We start from the raw sequence: 22,594 nt of genomic DNA, 5'->3' as shown, positions 1-22,594 counted from the left end.
GTCCGTGAGAAGTTGGACGGTCCTTGCCGTGTGAACCACGGCGAGCTCCCTCATCTTGGCTCGGATGAGCCAGTCGTCCAGGTAGGGGTAGACGTGGATCCCCTCGCGGCGCAGCTGCGCCGCCACCGGTGCGAGGCACTTGGTGAACACCCTGGGTGCCGACCGTAGACCGAAGGGGAGGGCTTTGAACTGGTAATGACGCCCTTGGACCACAAACCTGAGGAATTTTCGGTGCCCCTTTAGGATGGGAATATGGAAGTAGGCATCCTCCAAATCCAACGACGACAGGAAGTCTCCTTCCTCCAGCTGACCCAGGACGTGCTGGAGGGTGACCATCCGAAACTTTTGCGCCTTGATGAACTTGTTCAGACGTCGCAGGTCCAGGATGGGGCGCCATCCCCCCGTCTTCTTCACGAGGAAGTATCTCGAGTACACTCCGGAGCCCCGAAGCCTCTTTGGGACGAGTTCGATGGCGCCCTTCCTGAGCATCGCCTTTACCTCCAGGAGAAGTTGAGGGACGTGAAGTTCTTTCCTGGCCACGGGGGGGGACGCGTGGACACCTTCTTTGAAACTCGAGCGCATGGCCCCGGGCCAAGGCGTCCAGCACCCAACGGTCTGTGGAGATGGACTCCCACACGCTGACGAAGCTCGCCAGCCGGCCTCCCACCGGGGTGCTTCGGTGGGGGCCCGACCCCACGGTCGGTTCAATCCTGCTTGGACGAGGCTTTGCCGCCTCGACCTCCTTGGCGACGACGGCGGAGTCCGCCAGACTTGCCTCGTCCTCTGTAGGCCTCCTGAGACGACGAGCGGGCCGCTTGACGGTAGGTGGAGAAACCGCCGCCGGAACCTTTGGAGGCGCCCTTGCCTCCGCTGCTCCGAAAGGGCGTCCGTCGTTGCTGCAGAACTCCCAGGGCCCGGGCCGTCTCAGTGTCCGCTTTAATGGCCTGAAGGGAATCGTCCACTGTTTTGCCAAACAGGTTGTTCCCATCGAAGGGCATGTCCAGGACTCTGGTCTGAACGTCCTGACGGAAGTCCGTAGCCTTGAGCCATCCACGCCGCCTAAGGCAAACGCTGTTGCCCAACTGGCGGAACCCAGTGTCGGCGATGTCCGTCGCAACGGTAATGGCGTGGTCCGAAGCCACCTCACCTTCCTGTAGGATCTCCAGGGCCTCTGTCCTCTTGTCGTCCGGCAGGAAGTCCAGCAGGGGAGCCAGTTTGTACCAGAGCTCCCTGTCGTAGCGGGCCACGATAGCCAGGGCGTTGGCCGCTTTAATCGTCGTCGCTGCCGACGAGATGACTCTGCGTCCCATAGCGTCCAATTTCTTTCCCTCACCGTCCGGTGGGGAAGTCGATGTGGAGGCCGCACCCCCCCCGCTTTCTTCCTGGCCGCCGCGGAGACGACGGAGTCCGGGGTAGGCTGCGCCCGGAGGCACAGGGGGGCCGTGTCCGGGACCCGGTACTTCTTCTCGTACCGGTCTCTTCTAGCTGGTGTCGTGGAAGGGTTCTTGAGGAGGGTGAGGCCCTCATCCCAAATGTCGTCCAATAGAGGCACTGAGAGGACCGTCTTCCTCTTAGCCTCGCGCCGCTGATAAAGGAAACCTTCCTTCCTTCTTCTCCTCAGGGCAGAGTTGAAAAAGCTCGGATGCCCTGGAGATCATGGAGTGGAACGATCCAATCTCGTCGGGCGGAGAAGACCTGGTGGGAGGCGACGACGGTACATCCTCGTCGTATACCTCGTCGTCCGTACCCGTCGCTGCCGTGTCAGTCCCCGTATCATCCCCTCGGGTGGACGGGGAGGAGGGCTGGAAGGGGCGCGACGGCTGAAAAGGAGGCGGAGGGTGGATCCTTCTTTTCTTGGTAGGGGGAACACCAGAAGGTCCCGGTTCTGGGTCCCCCGACGGGAGAGGTTCCGTCGGCAACGGTAGTCTCGTCCTTATCTCTGAGCATAAGGACTGTATAGCCAACAAAATGGCCGCCGAGTTGTCTCGCGGCGCTGGCAGAGGGGAATCCGACGGGCGATCAGGGACCCCGTCGGTACCCTCGACGATGTCGTCGTCACCTGCGTCGGGATCCATCCCGACGGGTCGGTCTTCTTCCACGCCGAGGCCGTGGCTTAAGACTTCGACCAGCTCCTCCTCCGAGGTTGAGGCCGAATCTATGACGACGCCCTGCCCCCCCTTTTTCTTCCCCACGGGGGATTTCACGGGGGTCCTATCGATGGGCACAAAAGATGACTCCCTCCGAGGTGGCAGGGAGACTCTGAGCCCCGAGGTCGCCACCACTGGTGTAGCCTGCACAGGCTGAGCCAGGGCCGCCGCGACAGTTTCGATAGAGGGCTTGGCCGGATGGATTAAGGCCTTCACCACCTTAGGTGCGCTCACCGCCTTATCCTTGAGGGGGGGGGACACCGCCTCGCTCCCCCTCCGATGGGGCCTTCGAGCTCGACCGGGGCCTCTCCAGGAGCTTCGCCGGGTGCTCGGCCTTCCTCTTACCCGACCCAGAGCGTTGGCTCGTGGTTGATGGTGCCGGGGAGGGTGCGCCCTGCCTGGCGACCGTAGAGCCCGACCGTTCGGCGCTCCCGGTGCCAGCGGACTCGCGGTGCTTGGCCTTATGTTGGACCCCCGTCGCCGGGGCGTCCTCAAAGGACTTAGAAGACCGCTCAGATTTCTTCTTCTTCTTCTCGCCGGACGGGCTCTTCCCTTCTAGCCAGTTGGCGAGACGTTGATGGCGGTCCTTCATGGTCCGCTCCGACATGTTGCCGCAAAACGCACAGTCCTTCTCCACGTGCGTCTTGTCCTCATGTAGGCAGTAGAGACAAAAGGAGTGTTCGTCCTCCTTGAAGACGTTCTGCAGCTGGCATCCAGGGCAAACCCTGAACAGCTTTCCGGGCGTCGAGCTTCCCTTCTCCTGGGCCATGACCGGGCCTGAGAAACTTCTGGAGTCCTCCAAAAGCGTAGCTCGACGAATCTTCACCCTTGAGGGGCACAGACGAATCCGACACGGGTCCCCGTTGATCGGATAGTGAGTCGGTGGAGCTTGAGGCTCTTTTGACCGAAAAAACGAAGTTTTTGAGAAAAAAAAAAACGTGAAAAAATAGCACTAACGCTCGAGAGCAATAGCACGAGGATCCCAACACATGAACGTGCGGTAAAAATCTGAAGATGGCTGCCAGAGGCGGTGCTTAGGTAGAGGGCAGTCATTGGCTGTGGTCAGTATGACGCAGAGACCAGTGATTGGTTGTTACTACGAAAGACAGATCAGAAACGAAACTGATACTGGTTTTTTCTTTACCGAGGATTCCCAGCCTGACGATGGGGAATATTCATGAGCATGTGAATCCATGCCAGACCCCATGCTGGAGAAATGTCTATTACCTGGTGGAAAGCGGTTTCGAACAATACATCATTCAAAGATCATATGAGGAGGAGCTATCAACTTGAACTAGCTTCTCCAATCTGGCCCCAACCAAAAAATTGAATTAAAGTCCAGAGCTTTCAGATCACATTGTAAATGGATTTATCAGGTGTTCTCCCGCCCCAGTGGTTACTGTCCAGTAACCAGAGATTTACTCCCGACAAATGCAGGTCCAATAATTGCACACCTCCACCTGCAAATTTGTAAGGCTTAGTTGGAGGTGTTTAGTACATACATTAGCTGGTCTACTGGTTTTAATGTGTTGCACTCTCGTCTGGGAAGTCTGCTGGACACAATGCAACCCTTGCATGGCCTCTTTGTGCATTAACTACAATGCACAAAGGCCCAGGATTTGCAAACAAGTAATAATAATATGAGAATACATTTTAGAATATGGTCACTCCTGTGTGATCTAAAGGTGTCTGGTTTGATTCTGGCATGGTCGATTAAACCTTGAGATTGATGAAACTAGTACCAACTTCAACTGTATTATAATTATAGTAATAACATTCCAGCAATGTACTCTTATTTAGTGCTCATTCTGCAAGTAGCTGCTTCGGAGTCAGTAAGGGTGGGTGGGGTATATTGTACGATTGTAGTCGTACAGACATTGGGCATAGAATGAAACCAGAAGCCGGAAGTGTAGATGGAAAAAGCAGAGTACAGTTTTGCCTGTGTTTATCCATATTCTTCACATGAACGAATACAGGCAGAAAAGTAACCCATTTCCTTGTAAATTTAAACTGCATTTATCTGTAAAAATGGAAAACCATATGCATTGCACCAACAATGATCTATGCATCCACTGCAATCACCTTGTATTATCTAGGCATCTATCCTCTTACCCAAAAAACAGCTTTGATTACCATGCTCTGATCATTTCTATGTACTGCTTCTTGTAACCAAGTACTAGATTGCTGATGTTAAGGCAGGCTCAAATAATGACCAAGACTACATTGAAAACTGTCCCCATAATTGTTATTTTTTTACATTTATAAAGCGCTCACACAGCCCGCAGGCATCGAGGCGCTGTTACAGGAATTGTTTTTTTTTTTTTTTAAGTTGTGTAATTGTGTTTTTTTTTGTTTTAGTTACGTATTTATAACGCGCTTAAACACCCAGAGGTTTTTAAGCGCGGACCCGGGGATCGAACCTGTTGTTGCTTCGTGTCGTCTTGCTTCCAAGACGCGCACGCTGCCACTGAGCTATCCACCCGGGACGTGATAAATCTTCACTGGCACACCTGACTATATGGTTATCAAACGTATACATTCTCTTCAGACACAGAAAGGTACCTCCACAAAACATTGCACAGATTATGTTAAAATGTTAACATCTAAGCTACATATTTAAGATTTCAGGACAGAAGTAGAACATTTAAAAAACACATGTAAACTTTTTATGAATTCATACATAATGTTAGCAGTTTATATCCAGGCATAAAGTCACTCCTACCCTGGCGTGACTGCTAGTTTCCCACATGCACACAGCACTTTCTACACACTAGATAATTATCACTTGCTGAGGGCTAGAGGAGAACACATTTTGAGAGCCGTGCTGGAGACTATGCTGATCCTTGTAAAGAGCTTTCCTCATCTAGCTCTCCAGCTAGCGCAAATGCGAAACACCAGAACAACAAGGACATCCACTTGATAAACATGCAATGGGAGCAAAGGGGACACATTCAAGCCAAAAATAAGATTCTTGTTTTGGGAATGAGTCATCTTCATTAGAAGACTAACCCAATTCAACCTGGGGCTCACAGATGGATACATGCAAAACTCTTCAGATTGCAGGTACAAAGCCAGTTACCCATCATGCAGTGGTTCAGAAGGTGTGATCCCCCATATTGAAAGACTTGTTTGGAATGAACAGATTGAAATGGTAGCAATGCAAGATGGTACAAAGCCCCTCTACCATGCTAGTCCACTGTAAAGAAGTGTGATTTAATGGGAAAGATTAAATTAAGGAAACTGGCATTAGCTCGTGAGGAGAAGCTCGGTTAACACATTAGGTATTTTTGTATTTGTATTTATTGTGTTTATATAGCGCTTTACTCCAAAGCGCTTTACAATTTAACAAGAATACATAGAAAATGTAACAGTAGAAATTACAAACCATGAATCAAACCAGAAAAACAGTATGTAGAACAATGTGCCTAAGAGGATAAACAAGAATTTGGGTGGGGGAGAAGTGTGGGGGGGGGGGGGGTGAAGAAGGGGATGAAGAGAGAGACAGAATGGGGAATAGAGTGAGGAAGCAACAGGAGGGGAGGAAACGTAAGAGGGGAAGGGGCAGGTAAAGAGAAGTATGTGGAGAAACTAGAGGGGAGAGAAAGGTGAAAGGGAGAGGAGTGTCAGGGTGGGGAATGGAGAGGGAGAGATTTCAAGGAAGCAAGGGAAAGAGGAATAGGTGGGTATGGAGCGGATAGAAGGAGGTAGGTAGTTCCAGTGTAGGGGGGCAAGGAGCTAAAGAGGGGAAACGAGAAGAGGCACATGGGGGTAGGGAACAGAATGTAGGAAGAGATCAGCAGATCGGAAAGGAGCGGGAGGGAGTGTAGAATGAGAGAAGAGGAGAGATATGGGGGAGCAAGGTCATGGAGAGATTTAAAGACAAGACAGAGGAAGTGAAAATTTAAGTTGGGAGTGAAAGGGAAGCCAGTCGAGGTGAGAGCGATTGGAGATGGAGTCGTGAGGAGAGAGAAGACAGAGGGTACAGATAGAAGAATGGTAGAGGGATTTGAGGGGGGCGAGGTGGGAAGCAGGGAGACCGAAGAGGCGAGAAGAGCAATAGAAAAGACGAGAGAAGATATCGAAGGCTGCAGTGGAAGAAGTGGTTACAAGTCTGCTGGAGAGCAAGAGCACTCTGGGGAAGGGAAAGCGTGTCCTAGTTTGGCAACAGCAATTGCCCCAATAGGAGATGACGCGATTAGAAAAAGGATGCTCAGCCGCAGACGCTTTCGGAAATTAAGGGCCGCTTCAGAATTAAGACTGCTGTTAAAAAGGTACTGCTTAAAGCCAGTCAAATACATTTTTAAAACCATCTTGCTGGTGAAGCAATGTTCCCATCAGCAGTCCTACTGCCAGGACAACCAAGCAATCTGGCAGATGGTGGTCTGGGAGTTGCTTGCCACTAGTTCAGCATGTGTGAATCTACAGATATTAAAGGGGGCGGGGGGTCACACAGAAGAGAAGCTATTTAAATCTATTACCACCATACTCAGAGACCCTACACCTTTAAGGGCTTCCCAGCATAAGAACACATTTAGAAATGATATTGCTATATTTTTGGACATGCCAGAATCATGTATTATTGGCTGAGTCAGAAGCATGTATTGATTGTGAAACGGTTAGTAATGAGTGCAATTACGTCTATCAAATACATGCTAAAACGACCTTTGATCAATTCTCATTAAATCATAAGCAAAGGTTCTTGGTTGTAAAAAACAAACATGGTTATGTAGGTCTATTGCGACGATAGATTACTTATTTTTAAGTTATTTCAATGAATCTACAGTGAAACGGATAATTAAACGTGGTTTACCTTTCCCAGTTGTAAACGTGGCTGTGACTTTCATCCATAAGCAAAATATCATCCACTTCATCTTCGATGTGGAACGGATGGTTAGCAATGGGCTCATCCAAAGGAAAGGAATAAATGCTCATGTATGGATGGGACAAGGCCTCCTCTGCTGTCAATCGGTCCATGGGACTGAATGTCAAAATGTGTTCCAGGAAGTCCAACGCTACAAAGAAATAAAAATCACTGACGGTTAATGCAATTTTCTTTCAAAATAAATGTTTAGTAGAAGTACATATGTTATTCATTAGAAGGTAACAGTCACTTAAGGCACACAAAAAGGCTACTCACAGTAGAAACAATGGTGTTCCTAATGCATAATCCTATTTATCTTTACCTGGTAAAGGAATGGGACTAGAGGATGATTTGCAACAACAAATGAACCACAAGTGCAGAACGCATGCATTATTACACCTCTGCACAGAGCCCCTGTCATGCATTTACCGGTTCAAACTGCAAGGTCTTTGACATCTATAGGCTATGAGGCAGGGGTTTATGGACTAGAAGTACCATAGTTACTATACTTACTCCAATTTCCTATCCCTTTCCTTCATACCTGTGGCAGGCCAGAGTAGGTGAGTGCTAGGCCACTCTTCCCCATTTGCCCATATATTTTTTTTCTTTTTTGAAAAGGAAACTAACTCCCAAGGCTCAGTTTGCTTGCATTTCTACCGGTGCACTTCCCTTCCTGTTTCCCTCTTCCTGCCGCCTTCCCACAGGCCCCGATTGGCTATCAATCGAGATCTAAAGTGATCTCACCCGGGTAGCCCTCTGCCCGGGTAGCCCCTGCAGCTAAGGGCCCCGTGGCAAAGGGCAGCTCCGGATCGTGTCAGCAGGTATCCGCAGGGGAAGCCAGTAGCCAGTCGTCAACCAGCAGCACCGAACAAGGTAGGAGAGGCCAGGGTGGGGAGTAGAGCAATCACTCTACTCTGTAAGCCCTGCTACACAATTCTATAGACCCTGAAACAGTAATGTGAATATTAGACTGTGCCTCCAAGTTAGTACTGTACTTACTATACTACACCACAGCAAGTGTCTAGGCCTATATCGAAATTACACTTAGGCCTTAACTGTGTCTAGGTTGGTACTCAAATTGCATTCTTGGGTATAGGCCTCTCTCCCACTATACAGGACTCTCCAATCTAGTGGCGTTTAGGCTGATAAAGTGCATTGTTGGGCGTAGTCCTCTTTTCCACTATACAGGACCCTCACATCGAGTTGTGTTTGGTCTTTTACTCATCTTGCACTATCAGGGGCAGACCCCCCACTCTTACTATACAGGCAATAGCATAGCTGTGCTTAGTCTGAAACTCAGTCCAAACCAACTTTTCATACACCAAGAGGGGACTAGACCGTGATCGTATAGTATCAACCCCACAGCAATAACCCTCAAGAGAAATACATAGACAGTTACTGAACTTAGTCCTACACCTCCCGACAACCATACACCCAGCACAACCCAACCCCACCGGACAGCGCTCTGAGGAGACATAGCCAACCCACCTGAAGAACAGACAGCACAAAAGGCACTGAAGCTTACCAACACTAGAAGAAATGCCAGTACTGCCTAGGACAACACACCACAGTGAACCACTCAACCAGCTTTTTTGCACCGAGCACCAAAATGCCCTGGACCAGGAAGGGGCACAGAGAAATCACACAAGACAAGGCCACATTGTAAGTAGACAGACAAATTCAACTTACCCCTACAGCAAAACAACCTCAAATGAAGAAAACGGCCAAAAACCAAAATGACTAGAACAAACTTCGAAAGGGAAAAATCCTTATATCTCACACCAGACCTCGCCACAACCCCAGAACCTGGATACCCCAACGACACAAACAACAAGACACACTAAGATCAGCCCGAGACAACCAGGAAAAAGACGGGAGCACCCAAGAAGTGTGGGAAGACTGACCCGATCACCCCATACTTCACAAGAACAGAATGACAACACCAACTCCCACGCAACACCAGACAAAACGACAAAGCACTAATAACCAACAACCCAAACATCAACCTAACTGACCAATTCAATGAAGAAGAAGCCTTCGCTGATCATCATCGAACCGGCATGAATAGGTAAGCACTTCTATTGAACAGCCAAGCTTTCAATCTAGCAGACTGCTTCAATGAAGATGCAGCCTTCGCTGATCCTCCTCATCCTCCAATCAGCCTCTATAAAGATGCACCGCAACCAAACCACTGCAAATCAAAAGAAAGTACTAACAAACAAAACCACACCAAAAAGACCCACTGCAACCTAATCAATGCAAGGTCAATGTCCAAACATGCCACCGAAATATACGATCTGCTCTGCGACAGAGGGATCAACATCCTATTTGTAACAAACATGGCTAGATGACAACTACATCATCACCCTCAACAACTGCCTGCCTGAAAACTTCAAATGCGTCTAAGCAAACGGGAAAACCAAAAGGGGGAGGGGGGGGGGACTGGCAATCATCCACAAGTAACACCTAGATATCAAACTGGAAGACCCACTAAACATCGATAAATACAAATCCTTAATCATATGTCTATCAGTAAGTCCGAAAACAAACCTGAAATTCATACTGATATACAGACCACCAACCTACGATGCAACCTTCGTAGACGCCTTCACGGAAGCAATCACTATCCCAGCCATCAGACACAATCATCTGATCGTCAGAGACTTCAACGTTTGGTTCAAAGAAGAAACCACAACCACACAAAAATCTCTAACCAGCCAACTAGCAGCAATTAACCGAAAACAACTAGTCAAAGGAGCAACCCACTCGGCAGGGCATACACTCGGCGCAATCTTCGCGAATAAACAGCTCCTTACCACAGCACCCCCAATCCAAATACTCTGGAGTGACCACCTCATCATCCCCTTCGTAATCAAAATGACCACTTCAGTTACCAGGCAACCAGACAAAACACCAAACACCACGAAAAGAAACTGGAGAACCATCAAAAACTCCAATCTAATTGAACTCATGGAGCTCAGCAAACCGCACCCAACATTTTTGGAAGAAGGCGACCTGGACAAAAAAGTAGCCCTGCTGCACTTTTGGATTACAACAACCATAGACAACATCGGCAACGAAAAACCTTTCAATCCATCTCATAAAAGAGCAATGGCAAAATGGTTCACCCCACTACTCCGCACCATGAAAAGAAAAAAACGAAGACTAGGACTAGATTGGAGAAAACAAAACGACGCTATGAATAAGCTGAAATTTCTACAACACAACCACGCATTAAAAAAAGGAAATACAAAAAGCAAAGAGGAAACACTACGACAACCTAATCTTTGAAGCACCAAAAAACCAAAAATAACTTCAAAATCATAAATGAAATTAAAAATCCACCAGGATGCAAAAACACACCAACTCAGTCTACGAAACTATGCAATGACCTTGCAGACCACTTCAAAAACAAAATCACCAGCATCCAAAAAAAACATACAAAGCAGACCACCCAATCTTACTACGATCCCCACCTACACTCAGGAGGAGGAACACCCCGAACAAACTACGAAGCTTTCCAAAAATATCAGTGGAGACCTTCGTCAAACTGATGAATCAAAGCAATAACTCAGGGTCTCCCGAGGACCCCTGCCCCCCGGACATATACAAATAGATTTTTAAACAAGGAACGCCCATGGAATATCACAGGAACGTCCTCAACCTTTTCATCGCAACTGGGAAAGTGCCACAAGCCTTCAAATCAGCATAAATCAGGCCACTACTCAAAAACACAGCAGGAAACGTAGAGGACCTTTCCAACTGCAAACCCATCTCCAACATCCAGTACACAGCCAAGCAGCTTGAAACGTACATATACAAAACGACCCAAGAATTCATAAAAGAGCACTGCCTACTAGACCAGGCACAAGTTGGCTTCAGACCAATGAGAGGAACAGAATCAGCTCTCCTTCTCAATATGGGACGACCTAAAAATAAATGCAGCCTCGGACAGCAGCACTGCCTTGATACTTCTAGACCTATCGCAGCATTTGACACAGTTAATCACGACACCCTCATAAAGATTAGAAGGCCTCAGAATAACTGACACCACCCCCCCTACTATGGATCAAATCCTTCCTAACAAACAGAACGGAAACCGTATGGATGAAACCCTTCAAATCCAGCCAGAGAGATTCCACCTATGGAGTACCACAAGGATCATCCTTCTCCCCGCTACTATTCAACATCTACCCATATCTACTAATCAGAATCATCAAAATTCACGGCCTCGCCTGCTACAACTACGCGGACAATACACAAATAATCTTCAAAATACAAGATAACCTAGAAATAAACAATGCTAGAAAATTGCCTCCGCAATGTATTCAGCTGGATTAACTCAACTGCCTCAAAATCAGCCCAGGCAAAACAGAACAAATGATAGTCACAAAAAATGGTGGAGAAAACCATTTCATCCTTTGGCCAAGGGAACTCGAGACAACCCTAACACCTTCGCCGATTGTAAAAAACCTGGGAGTCCTGATGGACAATAATCTCACCCTAGAGTCACAAGTAAACTCCCTAATCAAGAAATGCTTTTCTCCTGCGAGACGGCAAAGAGGATCCTACCGTTCCTTCATTCGCCAACAAAACCATCATCATCGATCTCATGTCTAGAGGCCAACAGCCTATAATTAGGTATGCCTGAAAGACTTCTTAAAAAAACTACAACGCATACAAAATGCAGCAGCCAGACTGCTTCTGAAACTACCCCGAAGAGAACATACCACACCAGCGTTAAAAACTCTACATTGGCTACCAATAAAACAACCAATAAAATTCAAAACAATGTGCATCACACAATGCACAGAGCAGTACACAATCAAGGCGCAGATTTCCTGAGAGACAAACTGCATCTACATCAACCAACAAGAACGCTCAGATCAAGCAAATGACATCAGCCTGGAACCGAAACCCTACAACAAAAGAAAACTTGGAGCATCTTCTTTCTCTCACCAAGCACTGAAAACCTGGAACGACCTTCCAAAGTACATAGGTAACACAAGAAACCACCTACTATTCAGGAAACTACTCAAAACTTGGCTCTTCACGACCGCCCGCAGGGAGACAACACACACACAACTAAAACATCGATGAACGAAGAGACAGACCCTGATCCACACCAAGCAATCGACGGGAAAAGATCCTAAGGAAAATGCTCCACAACATACGAAATGACTAACCGAGAGACAGCCGCAATAGGACCCAAAAGACCGAACACACAGCAAGATGAAGATGGAAACACCAGGACGACTCGTCAATAGCACCCGGGCCCAACCATAGCCACTCCCAAGAGACCTAGTCAGAGCAGATAGCAAGGGAATAGGGAACTCATCCATTAGCTCCAAACCAGAGGGTGAGAAACAGAATAAGCATTCACATTACACAATGCTCCTTAAGATACTGCGGGAAGCACAATGCGCCATCTCACACAAACAACCACCAAACAATAGCTCTTAAGTCACCCCACGGAACACCGAAGGACTAACTGAAAGATAGTCATGACAGGAGGAAACTAATGACTGAATACACAGGCTGACCAAGATGGAAGCACTAGGACGCCGCATCAACAGCACACTGACCCCGAGCCATCCCAAACTCTAACAGACCCTTGTCACAATAGATAGCAAGAGAATAGGTAGCACCAACCTCAGTTCCACCCCCAAAGGAAAGGTTCAGACTTACCTATCGCTCGATATAACACTCCCTAGGATACAGCTGGATCTGTACTGCACCATTACACACCAGTGAGACAGCCTATAGGGAATTGGCAACAACCCCACCCACAGGGATACAGATCAAATGGAACCAGAGTATCAGGATTAGGATACAGACCCCACTAACCCAACCTTCAAACCTCTGCATACTCAACCCACATAAAACTCAACCATCTCTCTCCCAGCAATCCACACGGACTATCACACCATATCAACAAAACTACACCTACAGCACATGAGGTCTCGCCCGATAGGATACCTGCACCAATGCCCAGAACCCGGTGTATATCGAGCTGAAGCCGCCAACAGCACACCACTCTCCTACTCACGCGCCACACGGCTAACCCTAGCTGCCCTCCTCCATGTTTACAGATCCACCAGAGCGCTGGGGGGGGGTGGGGGGGGGGAACAACTCTGTTGGTAACGGTGCACTATACAAGTACCTTTAATATAACATACCTATGGGAAATTAAAAAGCACTGAGGACTATAACACAAATAGCTGTTGCTCAGAGGGTTTGCAAACACAAAAGCTCCTTCCAAACCGGTCTCTGTGCCCAGATTCGGTCTACAGACAGTGTGCAGTCTTGGATACCTAGACAGCGAGTATCACAGGAACAGCTTTGGGAGAATTCCTAAGAGGACCTGTGGATTTACCCAACAAAGGGAGCTATTCCAGACTCAAACAGAACACTATCAACTGTTCGAGAAGGACCACTGATCTGGTGGCCAAACGTCCAGATTCTGTTACACAGCAAGATTTGCATAGTCCAACTAAGTCATTTACAGTTCTCGAGTGCTGTAGGATTGGAGCCCTTCTTTCTGCTCCTACAAGACCCTTGCCGCAGTTCAATTTCTTGGAAGCGCCACCTCCTTGCGTCTTTAGGGGTCTGGAATGGGCAGGTCTCCATTTCTCCCTTCTGCCCTGGTGAAGTTGGGAGTTAGGGAGTAGGAGGGGAAGTCATCTTTGCTTGGCTGTTCCGTTCTGGAACAATGCAAGCAGGCTACCCGCTAAATATCCTGCCTAGTTTGGCCTGGATATGGCTTGTTCCCCTGTACCTTGGTACTAGCTCTTGGATTTTGCATATGCTGGCGATGGCCTGCTCCTTGTCACTCTAGTCTCAATGCCACCCATTATTTCTGGAATTGATAATTAGCGCCCCTGAAATGCTTCAGCAACTTCCCAAGTACTCTGACTGGTCTCTCCCAGCTGCTGTACCCAGTACTTGGAAGACCCTCTACCATGGGCTGGATTCACCCCAGTGATCCAGTACCCGGTGGTCCTCCAGACTAGACGCCTTCGTAGTCTTTGGCTCTGCCTCCCAGGTAACCCTCTGGGTTGGGTCTTAAGGCAATAGGCCCTGCCAGTCTTTTGATGCAAACCCCACAACATGGATTCTCCACACCTGGCCTCCCTGCCTCCTCCCCTTCAGCACGCGTTCTCCTGCATTTTAGCCTAGTTGTCTTGGCCAAGGGTGGTTCTCTACCTCTGTGGTCCTTCTGGTTTTCCTCTTCCAACAGAACAACCCCTCCTGCCCCCCCCTGAACAAACACACACTTTGCTTTTCCTCTGAGGCAATCAAAGAACACCCTATACACAACGGACACAAGAAGGCTGGACATTTGGAGGTTGTCAGAGTAGAGGACTGTTGGGTCACTGGAGATTCAAAATCAAGTGACAACTCTCGCTGAGTCCAAGTTTGTGAACTATTTTTGCAAGGAAAGTATTGGGGGTGCAGTGTTAGAGGGGTGGAGGATAAAGGCATTTAGTGTGGCCACCTCTCACAAGGTAAAAGGAACATATCTTCCAGAGGGCAGATTCACAAACCCCAACTAGCATGCACAGTTTGATTTAGCAAAAAGTCCAGCAAATTTGCTCAACTTGTTGAAGATCCATTTTGCTATGCTGTGTGACAGAGCCCACTCATGTTGGTCTTGAGCACGCCAGCTTCAACATTTTGGTCTACCCAAAGGTGAGATACTGCCGTTAAATGCCAAAGCTTCTTCACCAGTCTCTAAAGTTGGGAAGATCATGCCCCCATCATGTTTGCGAAATAAAACCTTGCTGCTGCATTGTTGGTAGAGATTATCTTGCCCTTAATTGAAGGAAGACTACTCAGAAGTGCTCATAAGATTGCCTTCAGCTCTTATGCATTGATATGTGGAGCCCAAAACAGTGGTTCCCATAAATCATGCACTTAAACATAATTCACAACAGCGTCCCATTAGTATAGGGAGGAGTCTTGTGATGGGGACCAGTACATAAAAGGTTAGTTGTGAGGAGTCCACACACCAGTGCATTTCTATCCAGAAAATGATCTATTGCCATTCAATTGCTTGGTTTCAACTGGCAGCCTAAGTTGCTTCCATATGAAGTGTGGAACATAGAACTACAATTAAGCAAGGGGCCATGAGCCTTCAGGAACGATCCAGGTTGGGCATTGATGTGCTCCTATTATATATGCAGAGGTCAAATGAATTGCCTGGGTCCTCTCCATTGTGGGAACAACTTCTGGTGCTTGTGTTCCATAGCAAGCCTTTATAATGAAAAGAGGCCATTGTGACCTTTCAGGCCATGCAAAACAGTACAGTGGTTTTTATGAAGGTTGAGTAACATTTGCATGGTACTCTACCTTGCTTGCGAGTACAATAAAACTCAGATATTTCTAACTTAAGAATTCCCAAGGCTTGCCTTAGTAATAATCTGGGACAGGAGCATAAGCCAAGAGAAGCACCGTGAACTAGTAGATGTGGGTTTGCGTTGTAAATTGAAGGAACAGACTATGAAGAGTATGTATAGAAACATGCATGTATGTAGCTTGCAAGTATACAACCAATTCACCACTTGAAATACAGAGAGAACCTGTGGTGGCATGACCAACTTGAACATTTGGCCAGAAACATGATGAAATCCCAAATGTCCTGAAGGTCTTCAGTCCAACTTGGGGAATGCAAATAGGCGAGAGTAGAAACCCTCAGTGTATGTGGGCCATCCCTTTTCTGCAGCATTTCTATTTAATATCTAATCTGGAAGCAGAGCTTTTTGGAAAGCCAACAAGTCTGTCTTGTGTGCTCCTCCTTGCATTCCAGAGAACACTTCCACATCTTGGTCTAAATCGGACATGTGTACGTGTGCGTGTGTACGTGTGAGAAACAGAAAAACAAAACCCGGCAAACTCTTGGCTATATTTTTAGAGGCATGCGTTCAAACCCATGTTTTCAACTGCCTCAGAGGTGGCCAGTTCATGAATCTCTGGGCCAACTGCACTGGTGCATGTTTTAGTACATTTCTTATAGGCTATTGCTGCAGAGGCGAAATGGAAGTGGCCTGGTTTTTATCAGCTTATTTGATCACCTTCCCTGGGGTGTTGGTGTACCGCATTTGTTTTTTCTTTTTTGGCTATACTCTTAAGATCTAGAGTGTGCACTTGACAAGCTGTGCATGAACGGTGGGATACACCAAAAGAGTAACAAATGCAATTTAAGATTCTGTATTGACCCGGTCTCATCTCAGGATTGGGGGCCATTGCAATGTTCAGTCTGTGGGGTCTTCCACAGAGGTTGTAGATCTACTGGCCTCCATGATGTATGCCACCCACGCCTTTCCTGTCTTCGGTGCCTTCACCTTCTTATGGTTTCACACTTGGTCAGGTCATGACACCACACCCCTTTGTTTAAGTCACCGAAGGCAACTAGGGAAAATGTAAAAAGGAGTTGCATCCAGGGTTCCATGTCATGACAGACAGGAGAAATTTGCAAAATACACAACATGCAAGGCCAACAGCTGAAAAAAGCCAAATTCGGTCCGTGTCCTGTTGCAGGGTTGCAATTTGCAATTCCTCAATGTGGTCTAAAGATGGCATCAACTTTAGAGATCAATGTGGCAAGCACACAAGTTAGAAGGATCCCATTATTGATTCTCCCATGAAAATAATCAAACCTCAAGGAAAATAATGGAAGTACTCTGGACCAGTCAGATGGCATACTTTGCATGGGGAAACTAATTTACACAATACACAAAAATGCCCCAAGGGCTGTCAAAAGTTACGAGCTGCCCTTGCATCCAGCAGGCATTCTGGTTTTGTATGCTTGAGAGAAATGCAAAGACAACAGAAAATGTTTTGAGGTTTCAGAATCGTAATCAAAGAGTTGACTTATTAGTCTTGCAAGCAAACAGTATTTCCATCAGAGAGGACCTGGAACCTTTTCCTGAACATCTGAATTGCTATCAAGACGCCAGAAGGCAGGCATGAAGTCTCACCACCACTTCTTTAACCAATCAGAAAACCAATGCCCCCGTGAAGGCCATGCTTATGGATAGCGGTCGAAAAACAGCCCTTACCTAACTTGCATTAAAAAATAAACTGATATGCCAACACAGACGGAAGCAGTTCCCTAAATGTTAAAAATTCTTCCAATATCTGCAAAGAATCACTAGGCAAACGAGAATATACATTTATCTATCAAAGGGTCAGATCTGGTAAAACACAAACCACCTTTCCAAACAATGGCATACCATACTACCTCAATTCAGAGACTCTACAATCTGATGGAAATCACTGCAGTTACTTTGAAACAGTATGGTCATATATTGGCAAATGTTTGTACTTCCCATCTATACTCTTGGAAAAAAGGCAGCTTAAAAAAAGTTTCCTTCTCTGCCCCGTATATGTGCTGTACTTTTCAAAATACAATAATGCCTTCAGAAGAAAGGCAGGAGAAACCACTATTTCCAGGTTTGCAAAAAGACCAGAACCCAATGTATTTTCGGTTTACGCCAAATCCGAAATATCCATTGCACTCCTGGAAGACTTGTTTGCAGGGCCAGGAGACCAACCCTCTTTGAAAGTAATTTCCAAACAAGTCCCGCAGGGGGTAGTGGCCTCAGTTTTGCAAGCCTTAGGTAGGCTACAAATACTTCTGCAACTATAGGAACGTTTTATAAGTTGAACCCTACGTTTTATAAGTTTAGCCCTAATTATGTTACAGTTCAGTCCATCAAACGCAGGTGCAATACTTACGGGGACAGGGCGGGAATAAAGCAATATGCGTTTTTTATTTACAAATTTATCCACAGAGCACAGCCAACCCTAGCCTTCGCCTCCCACGCTTCTTCTCGTCAGTCCCAGTTAGGGAGATTTATCATTTGTATGCTTCATCCCCTCTCCTTGTGAGACCCCAGGCACTTTTTGCTGGATTTTGACCTTTTTCCATTCTATCCTGAATGAGTGAAGCCTTTTTACACTCATTCATTGCTCTGACTTTTGTTCTCCTGTGTTTTACCTTTACCACAGAGTCTACACTTTCCTCCATATCTCTTTAAAGGCATCTATGTTTAGCATTTACTGCACACAGCTCGTTACGGACAGTGTTTCTAGGAACCCTTTGGGTTCTCCTTTGAGATCCTTTCTTTCTCCTTTCTAACCACAGTTCTTAAGGATAGAGGGATACTTTGCATCGCTCCTAAAACTTTATACTATGAGCGATTAGCACACTCCACCTTACGTGGAGTGCTAAAGTGATACCTAATATCCCCTTCCGCCTGCTCCTGTGACCTTTTTGTCACAGACAACCCTATAGTTATGACTGATGGCAGTGGACCTGTGCTACCAACCATTGTGCTATTTTTTACTGCAGACTTTATTTACAGTCTCGGCTGTGCACAATAGGGTCACCTATGCTCAAACATTGAGGCTCCTTTCTTTTTTTGCCATTTCTATCATGGTTGTTCTTTGTTAGCCCTTCTTCTACCATTCTGTGTGAGTGACGGGGGGAGGTCTAGTGTGTGCGGTTTGCCTTTGGCTGGAACCCCTGGGTGTCCATGCCTAGGCTCCATTGTGTCTGGGCAGACAGGAAGCAGGGGAGGTTGAGGGGGGGGGGAGGAGTGTTTCACTCCCCTGCCCTTTGTCGCCCAAGTGCCTGAATGGAACCAGTACCCACTGGGGGCTGGCTGTTCCGATTGGGCAGCCACCCGCCCCCTTTCTGTAAATTGCTGAGAGGGATTGCAGAGAGCAAGAGTGTGCCCTGAAATTGAATAAAAGGGGAGGTTCCTGGGGTGAAGGGCAAGTCGACCAATGTAAACTGAAGTAACCTAAGCTGAAGACGACCGGAGACGCTGGCAGACCCTTTGCATCACTGAAGCAATCACGGCTATCCTGACCCAGTTTTCCATTCGACAGAGGAGCTCCAAAGAGGCCGACTCCTTCCCTTTGGCTGGTGGGACCAACCTACCCTGAGACAAACTGCAATCTCCTGAGATGGGGTGTCTTTCCAGAGCTGCAGACTGCGACTACCAGGAGACCTCTGACCCATTTGCAGTGCAACATCTTCGAGAGGCCAAATTTATTTGTATTTATTTATTGAGCATTTGTATGGCGCCTATACAACAAAAAGTGTTTCCAGGTGCCACAAGACAAAAAGGGCAGGGAGTGGGAAAGAATAATGGTCCTACTAGGCCTTGTGACATTCGGATTGTGCAAGTGAGGGGGGGGGGGGGTTGGGGGACAGGTCAGGGAAGAAGGGATGGGAATAAGGGAAGGGGCATGGGTGAGGCGGAAGTCCAAAGGGGAGCTCAGGAGGGCAAGCGCCATGGGAAGCAGGGGTAAGGGTCAATCTAGGACGGCCCCTGTAAGACTCATATGGGACCAGGCAACCAGTTGCAGCAGCAAAGGGGAACATTAGCAAGGGAGAGGGAAGGAGGAGGAGAAAGGGAAAGTCTTGAGAAGCTTCTGGAACTTAAGGAGATTCGGCTCAAGTCTGAGAGGGGCAGGGATGATGTTGCAGAGGGAGGCTCCTGCTGAAGAAAGATCTACTCCCCCCCCCCCGCCCATTCTCTACATGGAGAAAGATCTGATCTGCAGAGAGTCGGAGCTAGAGGACCGAAGGACTCTAGCAGCGGGGGTATTTAGGGAGAGAAAGTTAGATGGATTGAGGTCCCAGGCCCCAGAAAGCCTTGTGGATGATGCATGCGGTCTTGAATTTGATCCTTGCAGCCACTGGGAGTCAGTGGAGAGAATTTAGGGCTGGAGAGATGCGGTCCCTGGGCTTGAGGCTAAGTCTCTCAGCCCTATTCTGGATTAGTTGAAGGGGGCGGGAGGAAAGAAGCAGATTGAGGAAGAGGCTGATGCAGTAGTGCAGCCTGGGGAGGACCAAAGCTCTGGAGACATTGGGTTTCTGGGGGAAGGCGAGGAAAGGGAAAATGGCCCCGAGCAGATGACGCTGAAAGCGGGCCTTCTTGTCAAGGTCAGCAATATGAGAAGAGAAGGAGAGCGAGTCTCACAAGAGTGAGGGTGGGGGGGCCCAAGGAGGGCAGCCAGAGAGTAGGAGGTAAGGAGGGGGCAAGAGTCTCAATGAGGAGGATCTCGGTCTTACTGGCATTAAGGAAGAGCTTGTTAGCAGCACACTATGCCTGAATAGCAGTCAGGCAATCTGGAAGGAGAGGAGTGTTCGGGACGATTTTCATATTATTGATAAATCTTCCTGACCTGTGTCAACCTCAGAACCTTTTTGCTTTACTTGATTATTTTTCCTTTTATCTCAGTGAGTGGGAACCTTTTCACACACTCATGAGTATTTTACTCTTTTTCTGGATGTCATTTTTAAGACTCTGCATAGTGGCTTTTTAATTTTATCCTCTGACAACTTTTGGCACATACTGCCTATTGGTGCTCATTTTATCAAAATATAAACCTCCAACCCACCCTGTATTTATTTTTCACCATTTCAGTGTTCCTTGTCCCATCTTGTTCCTTCCCCTGACCTCCAGGGTGGGAAAATCCTTTGCGTTAACTTTATCTTCGGTGGAAGTCCTGTGCACTCCCCCGCCCAGGCTCCAGCGTGTCTGTGAAAGCAGGAAGCGAGGGAGGAGTCCAAAACTCTGCAGCCCTTCGACTTCCAGAATCCAGTTCAAAGTGGGAGAATGGCTGTCCTGAAATGACTGCCAACCCCACTCCCCAAGTTTGAATGTTGCATGGCTGCTTGATTGGCTGGGTTCCTGCATAAAAGTCTGATTCTGGAAGTGGAAGAGGTTTGTTGACCACTGGAACCAAAACCGAAGAGGATGATACAGAAAACGTGGCCGAGATGATTTCCAGCGACCGGAGAGCCTGCTGTGTAACCGGATCCTGCTGTAGCCCTTCCTTCCAATCGACCTGGGACTTTGCGCCATTGTGCGGTGCACAGTCTTCTGGATTTTGCTGAAACTTCATTGGCATACCGCTGAAACTACAGGGACGTGAATAGAGTCCGAAAAGTCCCCTCACCAGAGTGCTGGACCTTGCAAATGACTAGAATCCGACCAGCGATATTCAGTCTTCTTCTGGCGCCTGAAAAGGGTGCCAAAATCCAGAGAGCCGCATCCATCCGCGAATAAACTGGAACCTTCCCAGTTGATCCCTGCTGAAAAAGCCCATGCAGGGTCCTGTCTTCTGTCTTCACGATAAGGAATTCAGTGCCTGGGTTTTTGGCTGCAGATCCTGAAGGCCTCCTGCTGCAAATTCTTCTTCTGTGCTGAGGTACTGTGCTGGCTTGGTTATTACTTACCTTAAGTCTCTTGTGATTAATGTGTAGCTTTGGGGTGTTTCCTGTGATTGGAAATCTTCTTGTCCAGTTCACCCAGGCCCCTGCTGCAATCCTCCTAGGGTGTTTTCTCTGAAGTCCCTGGACCCTCAACTAACTTTGAAAGTAGAATACTTCTGTGTTTGGACAGTCTTCCTCAGGAACTCTGACTTTGCCTGCAACTGAGCCCCATCTCATCCTGCCTACAGCTGGCTCCTAGACCTCTAGGGTCCCTCTTTTGCCTCAGAGAACTCAAGTAATACCATTGGGAAGGGCTGGATACATGAAGGGGCCTTCCCCGAAAAGTAAAACACGTGTTGAAAAGTTGTTGGTTGGTAACTAACTCAGAGTGAACAGTTCCAAAAGTTGTTACTTACCTTGAAAGTGTTCTGTCACTTGTAAAAGTATATGTAAAGTTATTACTTACCTTAGATATGTTGTGTTATTCTGAAAAGTAAATATAGGTTTTACCTACCTGGAATAGCTGTGTGCCATTCTGAATAAGTGAACTCAAAGCCTAACTTTCCTTAGAAACTGTCTCGCCATTCGAAAAGAAAGTAAATACTAGGTTAATTTACGCACCTGTAAATTGTGCCCCCCCCCCCCCTCTTCCCAAAAGTAATGCTGTTGGTTCCAGTGTACTATCCCTGTTCGGATATAAATGTATGAGTGTCCCCAATTGGGTCTTACTTCCCCTGACTTGCTGTTAGCCTGTCCAGAATAGGTCTGCTGTAGGTTATACTTCACTCTTAAATTCCGGAAAGCCCCTCAGGTATTTCTTAGCTTGCGTTAGCTCTGTGCCACCCTAAAACAAGTTAAAGAGTTACTGCTTACCTTAATCTGTGTTGAACGGATCTGAAAAGCAAACTGTAATAGTATATTACAACATTGGGTTTTATCTGCCTAGAATAGCTTTGTGCCATTCTTGTAGTGTTGTTAGGGGTAGGTAGCTAACCTTGGCCTACCTTGAGCCATCTAAAAAGAGTAATTTTTATGATCTTAGACGGTTTCACTGAGCTAAAAAGTAAGTGTAATTGTGCATTACACCTAAGGGTCGAACTCCCCTAGAATAACTTATCCTGAATCAGAGTTATAGGCTCATACTGTTCCTGGAATAAGTGTACCACTATTCTGAAAAGTATATTGTCCAGTTTACTTACTATATGATTTCTTGCTGAGTGTCACAGTACAATTGTTGGGGTCTACTACCCTGCATTACTGTAAGTAATTCAAAAGTAACTATTGGGTTTGACTTCCTTAGAACTACTGTTAGGTGTTTCAAATAAGGTTATATGCTTTGGTATGTTCCAC

At 47.3% G+C, this 22,594-nt stretch overlaps 1 protein-coding gene across 5 annotated transcripts in view; it reads right to left on the bottom strand.

Moving 5' to 3' along the window:
* The window catches only part of MAPK6 (mitogen-activated protein kinase 6), a 203,391-nt gene that overhangs the window by 5,367 nt on the left and 175,430 nt on the right, over positions 1–22,594 (bottom strand). For all 5 annotated transcript variants that reach the window (XM_069624839.1, XM_069624835.1, XM_069624837.1 and 2 more), the window contains one exon: positions 6,958–7,159. In XM_069624839.1, the coding sequence (XP_069480940.1) occupies positions 6,958–7,159 (202 nt within the window). The remainder of the gene's footprint in view (positions 1–6,957; positions 7,160–22,594) is intronic.

Source organism: Ambystoma mexicanum, chromosome 11 (assembly GCF_040938575.1).
Source record: "Ambystoma mexicanum isolate Mex_15411 chromosome 11, UKY_AmexF1_1, whole genome shotgun sequence".
Taxonomy (NCBI): Eukaryota; Metazoa; Chordata; class Amphibia; order Caudata; family Ambystomatidae; genus Ambystoma; species Ambystoma mexicanum.
This window is presented reverse-complemented; position numbering and strand designations above follow the sequence as displayed.